The sequence below is a fragment of the Pholis gunnellus genome (assembly GCF_910591455.1).
Source record: "Pholis gunnellus genome assembly, chromosome: 20".
NCBI classification, from domain to species: Eukaryota; Metazoa; Chordata; class Actinopteri; order Perciformes; family Pholidae; genus Pholis; species Pholis gunnellus.
This window is the reverse complement of record NC_136547.1, coordinates 10,823,095-10,849,278: the sequence shown is the minus strand read 5'-3', so window position 1 is coordinate 10,849,278 and position 26,184 is coordinate 10,823,095. Positions and strand designations below refer to the sequence as shown.

Here is a 26,184-nt window from a genome sequence, read left to right as displayed (position 1 = left end):
TGTTGGATGACAGAAAACACATTTTTGACATTTAGGATTGCATGTGAGAGGCTCCTTCTTTGTTTGTCTTATGCCTGTAAAGACAAACCTTCAGTGAGTTAGGACAAAAATTAAAAGACAGGGAGGTCTAGCTGTCCCTTCCATTGACTTTTCAAGATGGCCAATGGTCTATGGTTTAGTCATAGGACCATGATTAAAGCCCCACTTCCCCCGTGACCACAAAGCCATTTGGTGATCACCAATCCCAGACCCTGAACTTGCAAGGCCCAAAAAATAATCGGGATCCGTCAATTGACCCATCACATTTTATTATATATACATAGTTTATTAGTATTTTCTTTTGCATGTTTCACAACAGAAAAAAAGTGTAAAGATAAGCATGCTGTGTTTATCTCTTTAACAGCTCTCTCCCACTCTCTCTCTCACTTAATCCTAGTTCAAACAGCTAGGTGAGGTTATGACCTGCGACTGCTGCATATAAAGTCTCTCTCTCTCTCTCTCTCTAACACACACACACACACACACACACACAGACACAAATAAGGCAGTTTGAGCACTGGAGCGAGTCTGTAGGAGTTTGGCACTCTCACTGTCTGGGAATCTAATGTAGGGGGCAGCATGCCCAGACCTCCCAGGTACACACACGCATGGACCAACACACACGCGCGCACACACACACACACACACACACACGCAAGCAAACAGGTAAACAATCAAAACATGCACCAACAAAAATACCCTCCACCTACTCCAAACATTAACCAGCGAAAAGCACAAGCTGCAGTGCTGCATAACATCCAAGCCTCCGCAGACTAGAAGGTGTCTGGGTGAGTTAATATTTGGCTTGGCTACTCCGGGAACTCAGAGCTTGGTCACTCAGCTGAGACCTCCCCTTTCAGAAAGCCCCTCACATTCCCTGACACTGTGTAAGTGTGTGTTTTAAAGTGCTGGACTCAGCCCTCACTGTGACCTTTGAATCAAGGTGATGTCTCTTTGAATTCCAGAAGCATGCCATGGCCCCAGCAGGAAACCAGTACTGTGGCTAAGTTTGTCACTTTCCCTCAACAAACAGAAGGTCACCGTTTTGACAGCGTAAACGAAAGCGGGCAAAGAAACCAAAAATGCCTGCGTGTCCCACCAGAGGCCTCGATAAGCCTAATGTGCAATGTGAGCTAATGAAACAGCACGCACACTAGGCTGCTCCTCCTCAGACTGGGAACATGTTGCAGAATGAGAGAATGTAGCTAACAGCACAGCAGTCTCTCAGTGCTCTCAGAACTAAACAAACCCAATAAAGCTCCCTCCCTTTTTCTCTCTCCCTCCCTCCCACACACGCGCAAAAACACACACACAGCCTCAAAGTAGCCTGAATCACAATGACTGGAGCAACAGATGGCTGTCAACTCACCCCCTCCACCTTCCCAGCTCCCTGCACCACATCCTCTGGCCCAGCTGTCACTTTTGGGCCCCTGGCTGAGGGGGCTCTGACGCCAACCTCCCCTGAACTGGGGACAGCTGCTGCAGGAAAGCCAGGGGAGGGGGGGGCAAAAGCTTTGCAGCACACTACTAACTTCTCCCTGTCTCCACAGGTCCTCTTCCTGCTCATGCTATCTCTTCCTCATCCCTACCATCAGACTTATCCGGTTTAACTCTTACCACCTCCTTCTCCTTCTCTCTTTACTCACCATCGCTCATCCTCCACCTGAATTCCTATCGACTGGAATTTAGACTGCTCCTCCGTCGGCCCTTCTTCCTCTGGGTCCACCTAAGAGGAGGGCAGAAACTGTCAAACTGCAAGACAGAGCTTTTCTTTAGAACTTAAACGGGCTCGTCCACAAACCTGTATCCCTATGGAGAGGCACTTGCGGAGCGCTTCCCTCTGTGCCTTGCTGTCTGTGGAGACGTGCGCGACGGCAGAGGTGGTGGCGGTGGCAGTGATGGTGATTGTGCTGTTGGTCACGTGCTGGCTGGCTGGGCCGTGCACCTGAGCGTTAGCCGCCTCTATGGCTGCTGTCAGGGCCTTCATGCTGTCGATGCTCTCCGTGGAGTTGGACAGGCCCGGCTGGGAGCTGATGCCAGTCCGCGCGCCGGAGCCCCCGTCCATGTAGGCGTCCTGAGCGGACTCGGTGCTGCTCTGTGCTGTGATGGATATGAAGGGTTTGGACGGGGTGGTCCGTGGTGGGACCGGGGGAGGCGTCTTCTTGTAGGTGGTGATGCATGATGACACTGCAGGGAGGAGACGGAGAAAGACAAAAAGTATGAATAAAAAAAGTATACATCTCAAAAATCTGTTAAATAAAAGATAAGTTGAAACTGCATAATATTTGACACAGGAAGTTCAGTTCACTCATCAAGGGGAGTATAAGAGGAAGAGAAGGAGAATAGAGCCAGTGTATATTTACTTCTGTGGCTCTGGAGGAAGCGTCTACATTCTGAAAAAAACAACCCAAATGATGTCATTGTGACATCATCAGGGTTATCTCAGATTGGACTTGAAACTTTCTAACAGTGAGGATATCTTACCTGCTGCAATTTCAAACATTTGTTTTGTTTTTAAATTTGTCTCTTTTGAGTTCCCCAACTTTTTGGAAGTACAATTACTAAATCATTGAAATACACCTTTAATGATCCATATTGGTGATTCGGATTGGTGCAGAAGCAAATAATGACAATAAAGAAAATCCTAATCTAAATACGTAATGAGTGAAAGATTTGTATATGAAGGATATTTAACATAATAACCAGCAACTACTGTACATGGCAGACCTTTATGAGTAGAAATTGGTAAATGAAAGTATCAAAATACAGCATCCATGTTATAACATATTGTAATTACAGAAATTATTAAATCTAGATGAATCACTGCCCGAGAGGAAAAAGACCCTTACAGTTTACCACAAGGTCTTAGGTCATGTTGGAGTCAAAATGGACAGTAGATTAGGGGCAACTTTAACAAATCAGAGCCTCATCAAGTAATGGGATTACTATGTCAGCCACTTGACTCACTGATCTAGATGGTTAAGCCCTCTACGCAGTTACTGTCCACATCCAGAACAATTTGATGGTGCAGAAAATAGCCCTGCGTGCTTGTTTACCCTGCTGTTGTTTGCACGCATAATTGCACAGAAGTTGAATTTAATTTCTGATAAATCACAGGAGTTAAATTATATTGTAGAAGACAGCTAGAGAGCTTAGTGCACTCCAAAGGCTCTACATTAGATCCAAGCAAATAGATATTAAAAAGCATCATAGTGCTGCTCAGTTACACTCTCCCTCTCAGGTTACAGCTAAAGGTTCTGCACAGACAATGGAGCCTCTCACACGCTGACTCAGGAGCCTGGGTATAGAAACATGGCAACAGACAAAAAACACAGCCAGTCTAAAGAAAGACGAAAAACAGCCACCTCCTAACTACATTATGCCTTGGAATCTCCTTCCTGGCTGGGTGTTATCATCAAAACTAGGTCTCCCTCTCTCTCTCTCTCTCTCTCTCTCTCTCTCTCTCTCTCTCTCTCTCTCTCCCTCTCTGCTCTGCAGCGAAACTAGGACACCGGGTTTCCTGGATCCCTTTTTAATCCCTACAAAAGACAAACATCCTACCATGGAGAGATCGTTGCTCTGTGTGCGGCAGACAACTGTTGCCAACCACACCCAGCACGAGCAGCCATGTCTTAAACTATTAGAGCGGGATGTTGTTTGCTTTGCGTCTTGCCATCTCACTGACAGCTACAGAGGGGCCCTAACATATTGGAGGTGAACAGAGGGCTGACTTCATCCTCTTGGTTTGTCAGAGTCATCCGCCCGCTCTCCACCCACCCTCCTCCTGCCTCGCTGGCAGTGATTGGAGGATCCCAGACGAGAGTTCTGTCAGGTTTTTACAAGCTGGAAAGTCCTCAGACAGGATGAATGCCGCGTTGAGATGAGATCAGGGTTGCTTAAGTGAGTGCCTTTGATGGTGGGGTAGCAAACCACAAGAAAGACAAAAGGAGATGACTTACTGTATTTCCTTCTACAGCTAAACGTCATACGTTTTGGGAGACACTGTATATGCAGGAATGAATGCCACAGACATACTTAGGCGGGATCATCCGAGCATGTCGCGATATGCAGCACTGTCTCATCTTTTCACAGATGCCAAGGGAATATGATCGACATCCAGGGCTAAGCTTCAGAAAGGTCACAGAGTACAGACCCACAAGAGAACAAAAAAAAACACACAGTGAACACACACATGCACTCACACAGAGGGAGACGGGGCGAGGTCCTGCCCCTATCAGGCGTGGAGGTTCAAAGGATAGAATGTCAGCCCCTTTCAGAGCTTCTATCCCCTGAAGTCATCTAAAAGTCACACTTGTGTGTGTGTGTGTGTGTGCGTATTTGCGCGTGCGCTCCTATCAGGCCCACAGAAGGGTTAAAGAACAGAGGGTTTTCATCCGCTCAATAAAGCGCCGTATGAAACAGGAGACGACACGCCAAGTCCCACCTAGCTGTCACTGCGAGAGCCAAACACGCCGAGAATGACAGGGGGTTTTGAATGCCAAGACAGGTTAAGTAAACAAACTCGGGAGTCGGAACATGCCCACACACAAGTGTGTGCGCACACTGGCCTACAGACATGCACACGTAGGCACGGAGGCACACAAATAACATTGACACAACCCAGTTTAACGTTTCAACCTCTCCACATCAAAGGAGACCACAGGTTTCCTTCCACTGATACGCTCTCCATTCATCAGGAGCTGTTGTCAACAGTGACTTGGCCCGTGCCTGTGACTTGGATGTAAGTGTGTGTAAAGATGTGTCATCAAACATTTTGCAAAATGAATGGATTTGAGGTCCTTTGTGAGAAATACTTAAAAGAAACAAAGTGAATTTAATTCCTGCCTGTCTGTCAATAGTGAGGGGAAAGCTGATAACCTGATAAAACAGGAGCCAAGTTTCCAGTTGCCACAGAAATGATAAGTAAATAGTTTGATCCTCTTGCAGCCATGAACGCATTAGACAGCTACACAGCCAGGACCTCCCACGCACACAGACAGTCAAGGACAAAGTGAAGTAGAAATGTGACGCAGGATTCCACCAGACCCTCAAGAAGGAATGTGGGAAAACTCTCTACGGCAACCGCAAACACACACCGACGAGCGCACAAAAAAGTTTTGCTGTCAATCCATAATATCAGGTTAGTGGAGCTTTGATCACAGAAAAAGAAAGACATCATTCATGCATCTTGTGCAATGAGAACAACTTCCTCACTCAATGGAATTGTGGAATTTCATCTGTTCCCTCACAGAGGTAGCTGCAGCCTGCTGCGAGCATTGTCATCCCAAAGAGAAGAGTTTGTGAATGACAAAACTCTAGTGGCTCTCTGCCAAATCCTTCTTTTGACAAATACTTCAAAAGTCCCATGCCGACAAGTTGGTGTGAATAGCAGTTCTTCTTGGCAGAGCACTCCCCGACCTCTGAGCTTCATAATATCAAAGAATGCCTCTTCCCTCCCCTGAGACAAAGCAAAGGCTGCATTCATTTTGCTTGCCTTTCAGAACAAAAGCAGATCTGCCAGCCACCTCCTTTTGGCTCTGCTGATCACCGTGTCCCATTTGTGTGTCCGCATAGGTGTTTCCTTTATTTAATTATCGTCCTCATGATACTGGACAGACTGAAGGCAGGCAGCTGCCTTGTAATCTCCAATCTGTATATCTGTGTGATAGGCCACTTCAAAGAGCAGACGGTTTGGTTTAGGAGGTTAGCTAACAGGAACGGGCTCCCCCGCGCGGGGGCCAAGGGCAAATCCACCACCATCCAAACAAATACAAAGGCCCGGAAAGGGGGCGGTCAGTATGGGGGAACATTGACAGCTGAGCCCAGCTGCACTGTGTTTGGGATGAGGGTCTGCCAGAGGGGAGATGGCAGAGAGTAGCGAACAGCGAAGAGGAGCCGAACAAGACTGAGGAGGAGGAGGAGGAGGAGGAGGAGGAGGAGGAGGAGGAGGAGGAGGAGGAGGAGGAGGAGGAGGAGGAGGAGGAGGAGGAGGAGCGAGAGTAAATCAGAGAGTTGCTGCCTGGCTCCGTCTGTTGGCTCTCTGTCCATTTGTCCGTCTCCCTCTCTATCTATCTCTCTGTCGCACACGCATAGAGAACCAGCTGGAGTCCTTTGTGAAGGCGTCACCATAGCGACACACAGCAACATGAAGTTTGCCGGGAGGCTTGGCGTTTTACCAGCAGCAAGCGGAGGGGAGCTTCTGTTGGCCATTTGTTTACCTTGACAGGGTACACTACACTGCAGCTGCACTGACACCCACCTAGACGCCAGCCAACAAGAAAAACACAGCAGGAGTAATGGGTCGCAGCTAGCGTAAATTAAAAATCAAATAAACACCAGGATAACAGCATAGAGAGGACCACTGGGTGCCACTGTGTTGCGAATGAATATCCAATAATGTTTCTGGACCAGAAGCAGCAGCTTTGTGCAGCCGAGTACTTAACTCTACCGACCAGTTTGTCTTGGATTGTTGTCAAAAAAAAAAAAAGAAGCTTGTCACTGGATTTCCAAGGCAGTGTCATGAGATTACAATAAACTGAAAGGTTCACACAGGTTGACATTACACTGCTGTTGTCAACAACAATGCAGAAACACAAGGAACACACTCTAAATGGCTCAACATGGCCTCCGGTAGGCTCCTATGAGTAACTGTAAAAAACACAAAAAAGCCTTGAGTTTCAAAGTGTTGTGTTCAACTAACCTAAGATAGCAGGTTTGTTGCTCACCACTTATCACTGCTGATCAACTAACACTGCAGAGACACAACAAAGCCTGTACACAGCGTATACAATGGTCCTTAAAAAGTCCGCTGACAGCCCTCTGAGTCACCTGAAAGTCTCCCAGAAACCCGCATGTCAGTCTACGCCTCTCAGCCACCGGAGGTCAGAGGTCACCAGAGAGGGTTTCTGCTCTCCAGATGCCTGAACTCTCTCAGACACAATAGCTCACTGTGTGCGCCTGTGTGTTCATGTGTGTGCATGAGGGGAAGGTGGCAGTCTACGAGTGCCTTTTAAAGAAGTATATTTAGCATGTGTGAGTGGCTGTTGGGGAGGGAATTCACAGTGCAAATGGTACCAGTGTTGTAAACATCCTGCACTACTGCAGCTTTTCAATTGTTTTTTTTCTTTCTTTCTTGAGTTAAACATAAGCATGCATAGCCTATCAGCACGAAACATTTGTGAAATACGCCTCCGGTGTCCTCAGACCAACAGTGCTATCAACAAAGCCGTGTGCTCAGTGTGCCCTTTTTGACAGAAACCCGTGTCAACAGCGGGTAACTGCTCTGGCAGGCTTGAGTCTCCTGAATCACTAGATAAGAGTGTGTTTACAACTGTCAGCCAACGCTAAATCTGGCAGGCAGCTATTCACTGTTAGGCAATAGATTCACTTCACTTAACCTACTTTCCTGAGCTCCGAGTTCATAGAGGGCCTGGTTACCTGCATTCCTCTTTTATGGCCCGGCGTTCTCCTCGCAATGTCAATCAGTGACAGGCAGCGAGAGACATGCTGAGAGCTAACAAAATAAACAAAACAAACAAATGGGGCGGGAAAATAAAAAAGCTAAAGTTGACTTTCCAAACACACTTGTTACTGATCACGTTTATTTAAGATCCATACTGCCTTGAAGATGCAGTGTTGTGAAGTTAAACAATGTGGGGGGAAGTGACATCACTAACTGATTGTTTTATATCCCTCTAAAATCTCCAAATAACTAGCAATTACTCTAACAGTAGTGTAATCGCGAAAACTGTAAATAGCAACTAGATGACATTTGTTACACTGTCAGGTATAATCATCTTGGATTTTGTTTAAATATGTAATCCCTGAATTCCTCCATGTACAGTCCTGAAGCATATGAGCTAATCTCCTGAAGACTTTTCTTACACGGTGGCAGTTTTGTCATTAGACCTGTTCTGTGACGGCTCCAGGCCTTTTCCAGTGTTCTCCTTTACTTCTTGGGAAGGGCTTTACCCTGACTAGTGCACAACCACGTGAAGAGACACATTAGTCTTTTGTTTCTGTCCAAAAGATCTGCCTGCAGGGGGTTAAAACAGAGAGCATAGTCACTCAACGTAAGAAGAGAGGGTGAGAGATAAAGAAAGAACAATAGAGCGAGAGAAAAGGATGACAAAGAGAAAAGGGGATAGGACAGAAGATAGGTTTGCTGTGCCGTTTCCTTCAGTTCCTGTGCATTCCAGCTGCTTTGCGGGGCATGAACCTGAGCCTTAGCTCCAGCGCTAAAGCTAACACGCCCAAACATCTCACGCATGCTTTCACTGCACTCATTTCCCACAGCATTGCTCACCGACTGACTGAGACTTTAAGAGTAGACCGTGCGGAGTGACACATCGCATGTGCCGGCAATGACAGCATGGGCAACTGCAACAAGCCACGGCATACCGATAAACAGAATCATGTAGCTGGGGGAGATCAGTTAGTAATGTCATTAAACTGGCTTTGTGATTGAGCAGTGACTACGTCTACATGAATCTTGTTAATGTCAAGAACACAGAGATAAAGATGGAGTGAAAGAAGAAGAGAGGACCGTCTTAATGGTGGCATTTTGTGTTGCTAAGTGGATAATACAGCCCACTTAGGCCAGTGTCTGCCACACTAAAAATACCCACAACAACACAGCAATGTTGCCACCACACTGTCTCCAAGTGCTAAACACAGCTCCCTGATAAAACATGACAGACTGTCCACAAGAACTGAAAGTCAGTGAAGTTACGGCCGAGTACAGGAAAGCATAACCGCAGCACTGGGGAGTAAAGGACTCAGGGAGGAAATAGCAAACACACAGCCAGACAGAGAAAAAGACAAGGGGCTGACACATATGCATACACACACACACACACACACAAACACAAACACAGGAATCAGTCTTAAGTGAGAGGGCTGAAACACAATGCCGATGTCATGTCATTACATGAAGGATCACTGCTTGCTGCAGCTGCTATTTACATACAAATGCAGCAGAATGTGGTCAAAAGTTCACTTCTTCTTTCCATGGTTTGCATGCAACAAGCACTCTGGGGATTAACTCCAAGAAGCAAGAAGGCCAGAACTTGATTCATAAAATGACTAGGCACAAAAAGTAACAGGAAAGCTGGCTGACGGTTTTTACAAGCGTTTGAGTTTACTCTTCCAGGAATGCCGTGAAACATTAGCGTCGGGTGTTGTTTCACAGTCCTGGCTTTTTTTTCCCCTCCCTTGCATTCCTTCCTCCATTCGCCCTGTTTGACGTTCTTTGTCCTGACCACTTGCACATGGAGGGGAAAGGAGACACTGGCGGGCTTAATCCACCGCCAGAGGCATGCTAAAGCCATCTGGGCCCAAAACCAAATTCTGCGTCTCCTATATGAGAGGAGGAACGGGGCAGGCGGAGGAGGACGGATGGAGAGAGGGAGATGGAAAGTTAAGAGAGAGAAAGAGGAAAATGTAAGAAAAAAGAGGGGGGGGCGAGAAAAGGTAGGAGGAACAAGAGGGGCTATGGGGGGATTTGGAACAAGAACCAGGCTACACTGACGCATACTATCTTTTGTGGTTTCCAGTCCTGACCCTCTGACCCTATACATCCTGTTGAAGGGGTGGAGGGGGGGCGGAGAGAAAGACGAGATGGCAGCTATAGGCACTGGCTGCATGTGTGTGCAGCTGTGTGTCCAAAGTAGCGAGCAATGGAGACGACGTGTATCAGGGTTAATATGAATATCAGACTAGATGCCACAGAGCTCTAATTGTCTCTCAGGTGTGATTTTTCACACCCCTCTTCCCTCTCTTCCTACTTGTTTACATCCACTCCCTGCAGAATCTTATGGGGGAGGAACAATAGTCTCTCCAACATTCCCACTCTCCTGCCGAGAGCACTCGTTTGTCTCCTGCATTCCTTTCCCCATTCATCTCTTTCTCTCTCTCCCCTCCTGGATAGAAGAAAAAAAAAACTTTACACGGGGGAGGGGGTCTGAGAGTGTGTCTTAAAAGCCTCTGAGTGGAGTCAGTACCCCTTGAACACAACCTCCCCCTCCTCCCTTTCCTCCCCGTTTTACTTGGGTAGTGAAGCAGCAAAGCTCAAAGAAAGGGAGGAGAAAGAGGAGATGCATTCTTTCTCTCCCTCTCGCTGTCTCTCAGTGTGTACCGGGGGTGAGCTGTGGCTTATTTTTAATGACTGGTTAAAAAAATAAAAAGTGGGAGGGTTGGGTCTCTTCCCCGCCGGCCGCTTACACACAGGCTCAGTCACTCAGACACACACACACTCACTCACTCACATTACTGTAGCCGAGTCTGGGACTTTCACAGAGAAGTCTTTAATTTGCGCTGGGGCCTGGCCTCCCACACTGCAGAGCCCAAACCACCCACTTACAGCCATGCACCATTCCTAAGAGTTACTTCAACATACTCCCTAACCTGCTGAACAGTGAAAGCAACATGAACCACACAATTTAGCTGTCAAGTCCAAAAAAAATGTTCAACATGCTGTCAAGAGAGCAGAGCAAAAACGCATGTTTCGTCTTTATGTCTCCTTGGAAGATATTTAACTCTGTATCCTAACCCCTCTTCGGTTTCTCATTCACCCCGGTGCTTTGAGTTTGCGGGCCCTGCCCTGCCCAGCTTTAGCATGCAGGAGCCATGAGGATCATCCACAATAAACACTGAGGAAATCCTTTCGGGGGCTTTGCTTTTCCTTTGCTCCTTCTGATGCCAAAACACAGACAGGAAGAGCGAAAAGGGAGGAGGGGGAAAGCCCCTACCTGACAGAGCAGCCCCTGTCCACCTGATCAGACACGCCAAATGTGCCGTTTACATCTTGATAATCCTTAAAGTAAAACTACAGATTCCTTCTGTTTAGCAGGAAGCCGGTGTATGTGTTCTTTTCTGCAGAGTGGCGAACAGCAGGGGTCCAATGCCGCAGACATTCTTTGTATTTGTCGTAGCCCTGTCAGTTCCTCCCTGCGCCCCTCTCTTCTGCCTTTTTTTCCAAACCCAGAGCAGGAGCAGAGGAATGAATGACATTCTCTTCCTGTGTCAAAAGACATCCAAACGCCACTCTTCCTCCCTAAATAGCTATAATCAAAGCATTCCGGGCCATAACACACTGGGACCAATTAAGTCGTAAGCAAACATGAACACCTAACAGCCACCAACAAAAGCTTTAAGCAGATACATCCTATTGACTTCTATTCTGCTTTAGAGCATGTCCAGGCAGGAAATCACTGTTGATTCAAGTCCTGGACATGCACAGGGATTTCACGATGATTTATACTATATAAATAAAGCACTTTCTGCACAGATATTCAACAAATTCCTACAGGTGCAAATCATCTGCACAGGTTACTTACAATGACATTGCACCAGAGCGTCATGTTACGCATTATTTGGGCCATACTCAACACTTCTCTAGGTTACACAAATCTGACTGGCGACATAGTAGCTGAGGTTATGATGACATCTAGTGAAGGATTTTGTACTGCAAGTCAAGAATTTTCTCTTTTCCCTGCTTACACCTTGATCACAGTAATTATATTTACCTCAAAATAAATTTGACGTGAGACGCACTAGTATTAAATGACTAAATTCAGCAATTCAGCTTAAATGACACATTTAAGTGCAACTGTACACGCTGGAATAACAGGCAGTAAATCCACAGATGTAAACACTTAACTAAATTCAATCCATCTGCATCTGTTTATCCGATGACGAACACCCTAAAACTCGACATTGAGCCTTATAAAAGAGATGCGGAGTGTTTTTGCCTTCTGTCAATGAAAGAGCAACAGCGCAAGTTCCCACTGGCTCGCATTCTCAGACAGCCGTGACAGGATGAAGTAATTACTGAGTGGCTGACACACCAGCATGGTTGGGATTTATCTCCTCCAGGAAGAGAGATAGCCAAATCACAGTTTACCCACATCGAGCTTCCCAGTTCGGGCTTGATCCCGCAGCTGCAAACAGAGAAGCCATACACGGACACTTTGACACTCTACAGTCACATGCGTGCACACTCGCTCAGAAGCTGCAATCGAGGTACGGATGCCTGCCACAACTGGTGTCTTCCTCCTTTTTGCTCCACATGTATGCAGTGCGTGTGCTAGTGTGTCACCACATGCCTTGACCCGGCTCTTGTTTCCTGTCAAACACACCTACTTGCACCATCAAAGCATGTGGGATGACAGCATTATGCAGGTGTGTGTGTGTGAGAGGGAACAAGAGAGAGAATTGGAGAGACAGATGACACCAGAGTACTGTTTAATTGACATCCCCTCTTTGAATAATAATTCCACCTTAGAGGATGGCAGCTTTGATCCACTGACACACAGGTGCATTTCTCACATGCAGCAGCATACGCTGCTCAGGCAGGGCTTTATCTGTCCCTGTAATTAACGCCAGAGTACGAAGACCTATCTGTGTGTGTGTGTGTGTGTGTGTGGGACTGAGGAGCAGACATGGCAGGAGGGATTGATGGAGCTCAAAGAAACATTCCTCCTCAATGAACAACGTTTGATCTCCATGTCTCTCAGGCACATATACATCAAGCAAAGCATGAACGTCAGACATGATTCACATCTCATTTCCTCTCTCTTTTCCTCTATTTCTCTGAAAGTGTCACTGGAACTTAAGACACAGTAAGAGTCTAAAATAACGTTTTACAGCAATACCACAAGATGAAACTTGTGAGTTGCCCCATTTACTGAGACCCACTGCTGTGGCGAGACATCAGAAGGCATGCTTGGTTTATTTTAAAACTGGGGATGATGCACCCTCTAGTGGGGATAAACCTAAATTGAAAAATGACTTATTTTAATGCAACTATTAAAGAGAATACTGAAGAAAGGTCAAACATTGAGTGGCATTTTACTACTAAACTGGAGTTTCATTTTGTTTTGTATTGTTCTTTGTACTGGGAACCACCTTGTAATATTTCAGTAAGGTTAAAACACTAAACTGTTTAAGATATGGAACATGAGTTAGCTCTACAAAACATTTAAGTTAACCAGTTACTTGGAAGAAAAAAGCCCTTCCCTTTGCTTCTTACAAATACTTTATTAAAATTATTGACAAGCTGTGGTTTTAGTTCATGCAAAGCGCAGGCATTTCCAAAATGATCAACTTAGGTAAAAACATTCAATGCAATATTCAATATTCATGAGCCAGGAGACAAAAATGTGTTGGTAAGGAGTTGGTAAGTAAGGACAGGATCAGCAACTGCTGAGGCTCCAGTGCTTCATAGCTTAGCATGTAACAGTTTTAATTAACAACCTTATTTTCACCTGACCTCTTTATCTTTGTTCTTCTAACTCTGTTCTACTTTTTTAATGTGGATTACTAGAAATCTGGAGTTACCTTTGCCCACAGCACAGAGGAATTAAGAGGCTGATGAAAGAGTGAAGTTGAAAGATTAAAAGTGAGTAAAGAAAAAGCAAGTGAGTGAGAAGAAACCTGGAGTACCCCGGAGCCAGGGAGACTGTGTTTATGAGTTGCCTGTCATCACATCTCCATTCAGAGTTACTGTAAATGTGGACACCTCATACCTTCACTGGATGACTGAACTATAAGTGTCTGCCTTTCCCTTGGCAAGTACTCCCTAAGCTTGGCTTTAACGTGATAATTGCTTCTTAAAAGAAAGAAACGGGCACCCGTTAACAGGGAGAGTTGCTGGGAAAATATGACAGGACAAGTGACAGCACATTATCGAGAAAGTGGGGAAGAGACTCGAGGGAGTGGGCTTTAGCGAGACTGTCTCACTCAAATGAAGGCTCCCTGAAATGAAGTGAGAGAAAGAGACTGAGAGAAGGAATGTCACAAATAGATAGAAGGGAAATATTGCAAGCAGTGACTGACTCTGTTAGTCCTTATAGTCACATAGGATACAACAAACCTGAGACACCTGGATATACTTTACCACCGCACTAAACCACTCCAAACTCATAAACTAAGCTATAAGCTCTATGCTGAGTTAAAGTTGTAAAGTATCCATCCAACGTTTCAGACCATACATTAGTAATTTGTACATATATTTAGCAGCTTCCACATAAAAGAGCACGAGCAACGTAATATGATTACTGGAAATACTTAGACGTGATGCACCTGTTCAGTCGGCTGTTTGGCTTCTCTGACCAATACAAATGTCAAACAATAGTTGGGTGGGTCTGTGAATTCTCCTTGAACAATATGATAGCAATGAATAGGAATTTATTCAGATCTGCAATCAGACTCATTTTACATGGTTATGTTGACATATTAAGTACATTTAAGGCTATAAGCTAATTGTTTAGATGAACAATTTGTCATTTTTACACTTTGCTTTTTGTACAAATTAAACAAACAGAGATGTAATGTCTTCATTTTGTGAGCTTTAGAGGTGCTGGTAGGCACATCTTTTTTAACATTTGTACAGAGCTATGGTAGCTGTTTTCACCAGTTTCCTGCGTTTATGCTGAGCTAACCTTCTCTTGGCTGCAGCTTCATATAGAACGATCAGATGCGAGAGTGGAATTAATCTTCTTATACATGTCTCGGCAAAAAAGTGAATAAACGTATTTCCCAAAATGTAAAACTATTCCTTTAAACTTAGATTACATCCATTTGGTCCAGAAACCACAAATGCAGCACACCTGCTTTTTCCACATAAGAAAGTCTAGCCTGAAGGTAAAACGTTACTAAACATATTCCCCTTCGTGCTGAAATATTTAAATCAAGCAACGACTCCGCTCTTTAACACGACCTTGCCTGCTGGGAAAAGTAATTCCTGAAACCATTTCCATCATTATCATTTTTAAATGCCAATACTTTTAAACACTTCAAAATATGACTGTGCAACTGTGCCCCCGAGACTACATTTTTCTCAGGATGAATTTTGAGCCATGGGTTGGACCAATTTGTGAATGAAAGTGAAGGAAACTAATGATCCCTCAGGCTGAAATAGCTTCAGCAAAGACAGCAATGTGATTCAGCTGAGAAAGAAAAATGTCTGAGCTCAAACCAGAGCCAAAAATATTAATAATAAAAAAAGAAAAGCAAATCAATCGATTGTATAAAGTGTAAACAATGATATCACATTTAAGTCCCTTATTGATTGAAAGTGTTACAGTCACAGTAACTTGCATTGGTTTTATTTACAGCTTGACATAATTAAGTGCTAATAAGGCCTTCCTGAATGAATTTGTCAGCAGCTGAGCTTTCCCTAATTTACATGACACAAACATGATCCCACATTGCCACATGGATCACCAGACACATGTGTGTACAGCATGTGTGTGTCCATGGCATGTTGTGCTCAGGATGGCCTCGTCCGAAAATAGAGAGCGGAAAGCTGGTAGGGGAGCGGGCAGGCGGCATAGAGGGCGAGAATAGCGTGTGCATGACTCACTGAAACGCAGATGGTCGGTTGGAGACATGGGGCAACAGACTGTTCATCTGTCACACAGTAGGGTGTTAGGGGCTCTCCATCTACCCTAGCAACATTCAAACTGGTAAGTGGAACCAGTGATCTCTTTTCCCATAAGGCCTGTGGGGCTCAGCATCTCTAGCCCCCGACCCCTCCCCCCTTCCGACCTAAATAACTAGACCCTGCAGAGGCATGTGCTGTAATGCTGTGCCAGGAGTTGCTCTGTATGATGCAGGCCACACCTGTCGTCCTCCCATCAGAGACAGGATACCAAAATAGACCGGGAGCTGAAGGGTGTTCAACATTTCCTGGGTACCAGGAGGGGAGGGGGAAGCAAACAGCATAGGTTATTATTATGTCAGATTTGGGGGGAAAACCAGTTGCAGAGGGCCTGAAAGTGTATTTAATAGAGATGACACGAGCTTGCCAGACGAGTGTGTATAAATCCACAGAGGGAAAATATATTTTTATGTAGTTTATAATTTAAGTTTGATTAATAAGCAATTTAAAAAATCCGACCAGTTCATAATTAGTTTAGAAAAATCATGATCAAACTCTTAATTTTTTTGTAGTCTTTAATATGCCGTTAATTATAATGTGAAGTCCTGTTATTGGCTTGTTCCCTTTTTTATTCTCATTTAATATGAACAACATTTTCATGTGAAGCATGAATAAGCAGAAAGAAGCACGGGATGGCGCCGACACCTTCAGTGTCAAGCGACTGACCGTAAATACACGACTTCCTGTTACTGCTTTCAAAGTAAAGGCCAGTGACGCATTTTCATCGGTAGCATATAGCCTTTTATTTTTACTGACCTGACGTCGGGAAGTTAACTTCCATTGTTGCTAGCCTATAAATGAACTTATATTTATTTTAACATGAAGTGCTACAATACCAATGTGTTTTGCATCGCGTCCGGCAGCATTTTATGTTGCCATCTTGCTGTTGTATATACTCGCTACCTGTTGCCGCCTTCCCTGACTTCCCTTTATTTCGAAGGCTACATAAACCCAACTTCCTGGCCCCGACTGGCCTGACGCAGCTCGCCATCGGTCATGTCTCGCTCTCAAACAACAGAGAAACACGGCAGCGGCGTTTACTCACAAAGGCGGATCCAGTAATCACGCATGCCGAGCAGCGCGCTGTACAGACACTGAAGTAACGACATGAAAGCTGCAAGATCCGCAACACTGAGCCGGGATGAGATGTCAGGAGGAGTCCTCTCTCCCTCTTTTCCTTCTTCACTCTGACGATATTGGATCTTATGTCAGGATGTGGACGCGCCTTGATCGCACCCCCCGCCCCACACAAACACTTTACAGCTCACCCTGCACTGGGTGGGACAGTCCCGCACAGAGTCATCTAGAAAACCTTACTGCATAACTTTCTCTACTGACTTCTTAAGCGTCTGTGTTGCTTTGTCGTGTTTAACCTGATATTCCAATAGAGACTTAGTGTTTTTATGGGATATTAAATTGTACCCCTTTAAAAATGTATCATTAAAAAAAATATTTTGTATGAACTGAATAAGAATTACCTTTGTATTATTTGTTCCAGTATACTTATTTGTATTGCACCAGCTCAACAAATAACATCACTATACTCAAGGAAAACTGAAATACAGGATAACATTTTAGCAAACACTTTAGAGATGCTTTTAATCCATAAAAAAAGGACCAATTTATAATGTCCCTCCATAGCTTGGCTTACTTGGGTCATGAGCAGAACACATTTTTGATTAGCACCAAAGAAATGTTACAAAATGATCAATTTTATATATTATTATATAGGTGTATGATTCTAAGATATTTAGTCTGACAAACATCGGTCATTTAAAACCCCCACATATGTACATGTACACGTATTTCTGTAAACTCTTTCATATTATCAAACCTGCCAGATTTCTTCAAATATTACAGAGGACATGACCTCGGTACCCCAAATGGTATTGTCTGATATATAGTATTGCCAATGATAAATTAATCTCACTTTTCCAAATTGTAAGTACTTTTATTTCATATTTTGTGTATCTCTTTGCATTTTGGCTGATGCTGCAGTATAATCCTTTTCAAGTTGAAGTACTTCTGGAACTCACCCAGTGAACCAATCTAATTAAAACAAAAATAATACATTATGTTTTAAACTACACTATGATACACTGATATACTTTTTCTTTCTAATTCTCAGTACATTAAATACAGCTGGAGGGATTGTGACATTAACTAAAACCCATACACACAAAACTATCCTGCCAGACAGAAGACGTGAGTGTAATGTCTGCCCCCTTGTGGTTTAGTAAAGCGTGGTCACACCCAGGAGGCAGATTTAGTGAAGGGTCGCCCCTGGTTATTTCATACAATGCTTATATTTAAGAATAACATTGATGTTTTTGTGTTCTGAATGATGGGGTTATGATCTCCTTGTGGAGATCATTGTGCATTTAGATATGTATCAAATCCTTTTTTATCTTATGTTCAACTTTGTGAACTACAAATCAGCAGATAAAGCACATGGCTACGTAAATTAATAACTTGATCACACAGGTATGGGGATTGTTTGCCTTCCTGACCTTGCTCTGAACTCATCACTCTCTGTTAACGGACACAACAGGCAAGCAGATGGCCAAATCCACAGTAAATCACTGCAGCAGCATGGAGCAAAGATCAGTGTTCTCAGGACCTAATGCTGCCACAGGGGCCTTCACCTGGAATCCTCCTCAAACCCACTTTGAGAGGGGACCTTTTCAAAACACAGAGGGAACCCTTGAGCAGCAATTTCCTTTGCTTTTATAACATATGAGTCATCCTGACATATGAAAAACAAATTTCAGGCTCGCTCTTGGAAATTTGCGTGGGCTGGTGGAGGTGTGAGGGGAGATCTGGACGAATGCTGGACCTCATCTTCATTCCACCAGACTTTAGTAGTCTGTCTCCCTGCCACTTATATTTAGCACACTGGGAAATCCAAAGATACTTATTCTCACAAGCTCTCTGAGAACAGAACTCTTGGGAAAGTGCCAGTGATGGCAGCGATTGTTGTTAATTGGGTCAGGCTGTCTAGTAGTTTTACATCCACCCACTCACACAGCTACTGCAGGAAGAAAGGGCAGAGGTGCAGTGCTGTGTTACACTGAGCCCCTGGGGGCAGTGTTGTACAGGCTTTATTTGAGCATGTAGTACTTTACTGTGACTAGTACGTCTTGCAGCTGTTATGAATTTGACCTTTTTAGTTGGATTCTTCTTCACTGTTTCCTGTTCCTCATGATTTATAGATAAGATGGATAAACAAGTTGTTTGCTTGAAGCAGGAACCTGCCTGGGGCTCGACTGATAAATAATATGATGATATGATAAATAAATATTAGACAAAGGAAGAGTGTAAAGGCTTTTCCAGTCATTATTCATGCCACACAACAAATAGAAAAGTGTGCCAAGAGAGTGTTAGACAAGACCATCAGCAAAATGGGCCACAAGCATGCCTCAAATGCTTACTTAAGGAATGCTTTATTGAGCGCAACGCCTCTGTTTGGGGCCGTAAGGAAATTCACAGCCATTAAATTAAACATTGTCCCGTAGCCTATTAGAGGAGCTAGGGGAGGAAAGACGCTCTATTCAGCCAATCCCTCAGCACCTCTGAAAAATAGATGCTGGATAATTGACAGCAGGTCAGGGAGCCAGGGAAACTGAGGGTGAGAAGAAGCGAAACAGAAACACAGGCACACTTCCCAGACTTAAGATCTGCTTGTATACTCTTTCTAGTTGAAGGTCAATTTGTCTTCCTAGTGAAACAACAGGTTGATTTACCCACAGAACCTAAATGCTGTTGTTGTGAAAAGGCAGGGGATCTAACTGTAAGAGGCCAAGGAAGGGCAAGACAAAGCAGAGTGAATACGTTAACTGGAGGCGAACCGGGGTGAAGGAGTCAGGGCTTAGGGGCAGTAAAATCCTCACGTTAACTGATTGCTATGGATTTTCCCAGGCTGTAAAACAGGATCTGCTCCAGATTTTGTTAAACTGATCCCGAGGAGCTGATGTCTAGGCCAACATGTTTTGTCGGATGCAGTCGTAATGTGTGTGTGAGTTAGTGACCGCGTGGGTTAGCAAGTGTGTGTGTGTGTGTGTGTGTGTATGTGCCAGTTTGTGTGCGCACAGAGGCAGGCAATAGCAGCCGCAGCTGCTTGACGTTCAAAGAGAAGAGATCAAAGGACAGCGCCTTACTTCGGTCTCCTTCCTCGGGATTAAAACGGCCATCAATAATAATGGACTGGAGCAGAGCAGCGGGCAAACTGGAGAGGAGCATGAGCGAAAGCTGATAGGTCTATCACCTGTCTGTGTTTGTGTGTTTGTGTGTGTGTGTATGTGTGCATGCGTGTGACATCTTGGTGCTTTGCCACAGGGACAAGTGGGAGCAGAGACTATAAGCGTTGGCTGTTTCTCTGGAACTGCAGTCTGAACCACCCTTCTGAAACATCATGCAATATTCACCACTACATCGTCTTCACTTCTCACTTTGGGCTCCCAGGAGGTTCCCTGTGAAATGTATGAATGTGTGTGTGTATATATGCGTTTGTCCTGCATCATGATGTAACAACAGAAAAAAAAGACATCCTCTATGCCATGTGTTTATATTATTTCCTTTGGATGAATAGGGACTTTCATTTTGCATAATGAGATGTTTATTCCATATGCAAATTGTATTATAAACAAGGCCTTACTTATGCAAAAGAAGAGCCGGACTGTATTAATTAGCCTAAATTCATAGTTTGCATTAATCTACGAGGGCTTTATGTTCACATAGCAGTTGCTGCAATAATTATGCATTAGCTGCCTGTTCACCCTCACTTACATCGTCTGCGCTGCTTCTGACCTCTTAACATTACAAAATGCGAAAAACACATTACAGACAAATATAAAATAATAAATGTAGTCTTTGCATCTTCCCAGCCCATAAAAAAATCCCATTTTTAAGGAGCGTTGATTAATACTAAGTGGTGTTAATGAAAGGGTCCGAGATCACCTGCGATCCCTGTATTTTACACACGCTGCGTAAAAGTCAGAAAATGGAAAGTACGTTAACTCCCACACAAGACGAACGTCATCTTGTGAACGGTAGTGCACGTGTTAAGAGAGTGAGACGGGCAAAATGTAGACTGAGATTTGTTCCTTCTCTCCTTCTAATCTCCCTCCATTCCTCTCCTCGTCAATCGCAGCTTTTCCCCACGAGGAGAAAAGGGAGAGGTAGCTAATTAATTACAGTGACTGACGACTCAGTGGTGAAGATCTAAGGAGGTGATAAATTGTGCAGTCGCACAACTATGACAGTAATCTGAGGCAATCCCCTACCTTCACTACCAACTGCTCCCCACATTGCCTCCCAATATATCACACAAACCCACTCTCCCTGTCACGTTTGTTTGAGCCTCAGTTGCAGCTGATTCCGAGACACAATAAGGTCGGCCAGGAAAAAGAAAAGGGAAGGGTCACAAGAAGTCGACAGCCAATCACAGAGATCCATGCAAGCCAGACAGAGGTTTGCGCTCAATTGGAAGCAGCAGCATTATGTTGGATTATAAATGACCACACAGCACTAATATCTCTGCTCTGTGCTTCCACAACGGCCGTTCATCATTTGACAAACTCAGGTGGCAGAAATGGATGTTCATCAAATTGCCAACAGCTGTGAGGCTGCTCTTGCAAATGTGTGCGCTACATTAACACACCTCTGCTCAGTCGCTTGTTACCTGAGAATGGTTTAAAGGTGATATCTTTACACTATCACTAAATGATTACAGATCAAGACAGTTCCATCTGAAAAGCGTGTGAGACACTTAACAGCTGGAAGTAAGAGAAAGAGAGGCTTCCTGTATCACGTGTAACAGCAGTATGCAGCACCCCAGAGCAGCTGTCTGGCTTGAAAACCAGAGTTTAGTCTCAACAACACCTCACCTGATAGATGGTCTTCATTATCTCTTGCTTCCTCAGGGGAAGGAGCTCCGAATGTCCCTTTCCTGATCTTATCTGTCTCCTTTTTTAGATCAATAACTACCACCGCACAATATAATAATCAACTGAATCCTCTATTGATTCCCTTTAATCGTGTTGTTATCTTGAATTGTCAATAGATGTGAAATGATAAAAATACGGGGATGCAACTTCATACTTTGAATATCTTATTAACTAGATAAATAAATGATTGTCTTTGAATAGGTCAATAGCAGAAAGTCTTAAACAACATTAAATAAATGTTCTCTCAGAATTTCTTTCAAGCCCTTTGAATTGATTGAACTAGTTTTGCGATTCTTCCAATTTGCAGTGAAGGTGTTTGATTATCTGACTGTAACATTGTCGGCTAGGTTTGGGGAAATGCTGTCTTGTAATTGGCATAATTAAAAAGGAATGGAGAAGAAAGCCAGTGTGCGTCAGGCGACTCAACGTGCACAATGTAAGGGAATGACGTTTGGATTTGCAGTGGGAAACATAGAAGCACCCAGTGCTGGGTGCCAGCACCACTCAGCATCAATACTGCATGCAGTAATGCTGGAAAGCCAAGCGCTCCAGACCATGAGGCACACAAGAGGGCTAAAATAAGATCCAGCAGCCAGTGAGCTTTACAGCTCCAATAAGCTCTTATGTGGGAAAAACAGTTCTGCATGCATCATATTGTATCTGAGAAGAAAACTGGGTCAGATGGATAATAATGCAGAGGGTTTGGGTCTGCGTTTGCCGAGTGAAACTCCTCCCCGGTCAGCTAACGGTAACTCTTTCCTTTATGAAAAAATACTCAGTTAAAACCTTTTTTAGCAGAAGAGAATAAGAAATGAAAGAACTTGATTTGATGGCCCTTGATCCAAAGTACAATCTTAACACAAGGATAAATCTCTCTTTGCGCTAACAGCAATAATAAATCATTTCTTTTTTGTTGCCGTTGACACTAAACACATGCTGCACACACAGCACATCTATAATACATTACTTTCTATGCACACGTATCAATTTATAATGCACTATGGATTATGCATGTTCACACATGTTCACGAGTACATGAGTCTGTGTGTCGAGTGCATGTTCCCACCGACCTGTGCTGCTCTGGATGGTTCTGACGGTGGTGGTGGTGGTACACGGGGGTGAGTTGGTCCTCCTGATGCCCACCGTGACGCCTCCCTCCTCCTCTTCCTGCGAGCAACCTTTCTCTATGGCACGCACGTAGCTGTGGCTCCGCATGCGGAAGCAGTTGGGCATGGGCAGGTCCAGGGCATCCACCGCCTGCGACTCCATTTCACTGAACACTGACTCACACACGGCCTCGATCTGCCCGTTCACCTCCACCTCACTCACCTGTGAGAGAGGGGACACACGCAGACATACAGTACGTGCACGCAAACACCCAGATGGGAAAAACACACGTACATGAGCGTACATGCCCGAGCACAGAGGAAAGTAAAAGGGAAAGATAAAGATGCAGTGGCGCACACCATCATAGTGCAAGACAAAGGAGGGACAATATATCACAAAAGCAAAAAGCAGGGAATCATCTCTCTGCTGCAAGATTCAATGTACAGAGCTATTCACTGATTAAAACTTCAGTAGGCAGAAGTTTTATGTAGAAACACACTTAAATCACAAATGTGGTGCTCCAATAGAAGACAGTGTTCCAGAATTGGCATCATTTGAGGCAGGCTGATTCACCGTATTTGCCAAAAATAAATTCGGTTGTTAAATATTGATACCTCTCTGCTCACAAACAAATACTCAATGTATTAGTGTTCTTTTAAACAAGAGCCTGAGAAACATCGGACTCAAATCCAATCAGAGAAAGCTATCAAAATAGAAGAGTATGTTAGTTCAAATTGGTCAAATCTTTACCTCCACAATGCCCTGTGAAGCTTTAAACCATATATAGGAATTTACGTATACCTAAAAAAAGGGAACATATTCTAGAAAAATAAAAGGACATTCAAGGAGTGCAGAGGGGGAGGTATCACTGTAGGATACAACTTCAAAGGGTCGAACAGAGTGAAATACTAGTGCCGTCATTACAGGTGAGCATTAGGAAGTGTCAAAGCTACTGGGAGTTGAGATGTGACTCGACGAACTCTAACTACACCTGCATCATCAGCTAGTGCACACTACCCTGAAACTCTTGCTACAGACTTGTGAGATGGGTGTGTTTTACAGATTGGGTTGTGTAGGGGAACATTAGGCTCCATTCCATTCCTTGAAGTTGCTCTTGTTCAGCTGTGTCCAGAAACATAGAGCAGAATATAGGAATGGGATGTGGCTCGGGACTAAAGTGTTTGGTTTGGGCGTTTGTCAGTGAAGAGAGTGTTACAGTCAGACAAGTGTGAGTGTATACTGTAGAGCTTGGAGTCAGAAAGGTTTGTGGACCTCGATTCAATCCACTGAGGTTTGGCCTCTGTTTTGTGCGTTAGTTCACACTCTATGTGCTTACAGTACATGTCAAATATGAGAGTGAGTGAGTGAGATAGAGAGCCTACCAGCACCTCTTTTATTCAGTGCCATTTTTGTAGATGCCAGGTCCAGTGTGTCACTCTCCTCTGGGCCTGCTCCATGCTAGGACTTGAAGGGACGTCTCAAGGGTCCATCATTCAGCCGATGAGGCAAAGTGTTGCCCCTGGGCTTTGGAGGGGAGTACATATCCCCATTACCCCAGGCAAGAAGGTGAGCTACGCTCCCCTGTCACTTCAATAAAGTGAAGCCGTGCTCAAAATCCAAAATGACTAACATCATATTTTGCAGCAGCCACGACAATAACAGACCTCCAATGTTGAGTGTTTCCTCGCCAATTCTTCAATATTTTTCAATAACTATCAAATCAAGGCAAATGTCCATCATCATTTGGAACCAATCCCAATTTCAATTATTCATAAAATTCGTATGGCTGCATGTTAATTCTTGTTTTTCATCTCTTACATAGCAGATGCCAAATTGAAGAGAACATTTTTAGCCTGTCATTTTGCATCACAAAGTATGCCGAGGCAGAAGGAGCATATTAGGGTGAAAGAGAGGATGGATGGGGGGGGGGGCTTATGCCTGCCCTCCTGTTTAATTAGCCAATCTGAATACGCCTGTAATCATCTGAGCTCCAGAAAACAGCACGCAGACGTATACACTAATTGGGAGATGGGGGCTTTTCGTACTGTTCATGTTTTGCCGGATGGTGACCTGATTGTTAATTCAGGCCTTTAGGACAGCTACGGATGGGATTTCCTCCCCCCTGCACGACCTTATTGGACATAGCAGTAGAGGTACAAGGGGGTTTAGGGCTGACTTTAGAGAGGCACAGGCCCCTGGGTGCCACTAACCTGGCTGATGGTGCTCATGGCTCTCATGTAGCTCTCGTTTCGTGAGCGGAATTTAGGCGAGGCCAGCAGCCCTGCCGGGTCCAAGCTGTCCAGACTCCTATTGATGGAAACCTCACTCACCGCCCGCAGGTAGCTGTGACTCCGGATCTGTAGCTTGGGCGAGTGCTCTGTGGAAATCCTGCCACAAAATAAGGAAGGAGAGGAAAGAGGAAAAAGTCAAAGCTGAGAAAAAGGAGCTTGGTAAAAAGCAAACGATACGGATCAATCCACAATTGCTTCGGGAGACACTCTCATCTAATCAACAAGCGCAGTAGCATTGAGAAACACTAGCAGTAGTTTAGGTCTGTCCTTGAAGCTCCTTGTAAGCACGTTCTAAAACACTTAGCGGTGAGAACACTCACATACACATGTCAGAAGACGGGAGAGGAACTGTGTGTGTGTGTGTGTGTCTGAAGTATGCTTAATCTAATGACCTTCACATTAAAACAGATTTATCATAGACACATAATCAACAGAAAACACACACATACACAAACACAGCTTCAAGGAAGATGAATAGGTGTCTCATTAGCTCTCACCTGCCTCCAATCTGATCGCTCAGCATGCATCACGCCTATGTGCATGTGTGTGTGTGTACATGATTACAAGTGTGTGTGTAGGTTATGTAGCAGTTGGATGCCAGCAAAACAATTCATTAATCAGGGGAAATGAAACCTAAATAGCTGACTTGCTTTCCTCTTGATGAACATCGTGGCCTAGTAAACCAACTTCCAGAAAACAAAGTGCAACGTCTAATCTCAAATCAACTCTGAGGAGTTAGATCCAATATCCCCTGTATTTCACACGTTGTCCCTTATGTTAACTTGTGTGTATATAAAGAGGACGCACACACACAGATACTGTACACATACACACGTGGACAAAATTGTTGGTACCCTTCCGTTAAAGAAAGAAAAACCCACAATGGTCACTGAAATAACTTGAAACTGACAAAAGTAATAATAAATAAAAATGTACTGAAAATTAACTAATGAAAATGGCCTGTACAAAAATGATGGTACCCTTAACAAAATATTTTGTTGCACAACCTTTTGAGGCAATCACTGCAATCAAGCAATTTCTGTAACTCTCAATGAGACTTCTGCACCTGTCAACAGGTATTTTGGCCCACTCCTCGTGAGCAAACTGCTCCAGCGGTCTCAGGTTTGAAGGGTGCCTTCTCCAGACTGCATGTTTCAGCTCCTTCCTCAGATGTTAAATGGGATTTAGATCAGGGCTCATAGAAGGCCACTTCAGAATAGTCCAATGTTTTGCTCTTGGGTGTTTTTAGCTGTGTTTTGGGTCATTATCCTGTTGGAGGACACATGACCTGCGTCTGAGTCCAATCTTTCTGACACTGGGCAGCACATTTCGCTCCAGAATGCCTTGGCAGTCTTGAGAT

General features: G+C 44.3%; 1 protein-coding gene across 2 annotated transcripts in view; it reads right to left on the bottom strand.

Annotated features, from left to right (window-relative positions):
• The window catches only part of dlgap1b (discs, large homolog-associated protein 1b), a gene marked incomplete at its 5' end in the record, with an annotated part of 40,796 nt that overhangs the window by 7,340 nt on the left and 7,272 nt on the right, over nt 1–26,184 (bottom strand). For both annotated transcript variants that reach the window (XM_079181298.1, XM_079181299.1), the window contains 4 exons: nt 1,686–1,765; nt 1,841–2,226; nt 22,497–22,755; nt 24,744–24,921. In XM_079181298.1, the coding sequence (XP_079037424.1) occupies nt 1,686–1,765; nt 1,841–2,226; nt 22,497–22,755; nt 24,744–24,921 (903 nt within the window). The remainder of the gene's footprint in view (nt 1–1,685; nt 1,766–1,840; nt 2,227–22,496; nt 22,756–24,743; nt 24,922–26,184) is intronic.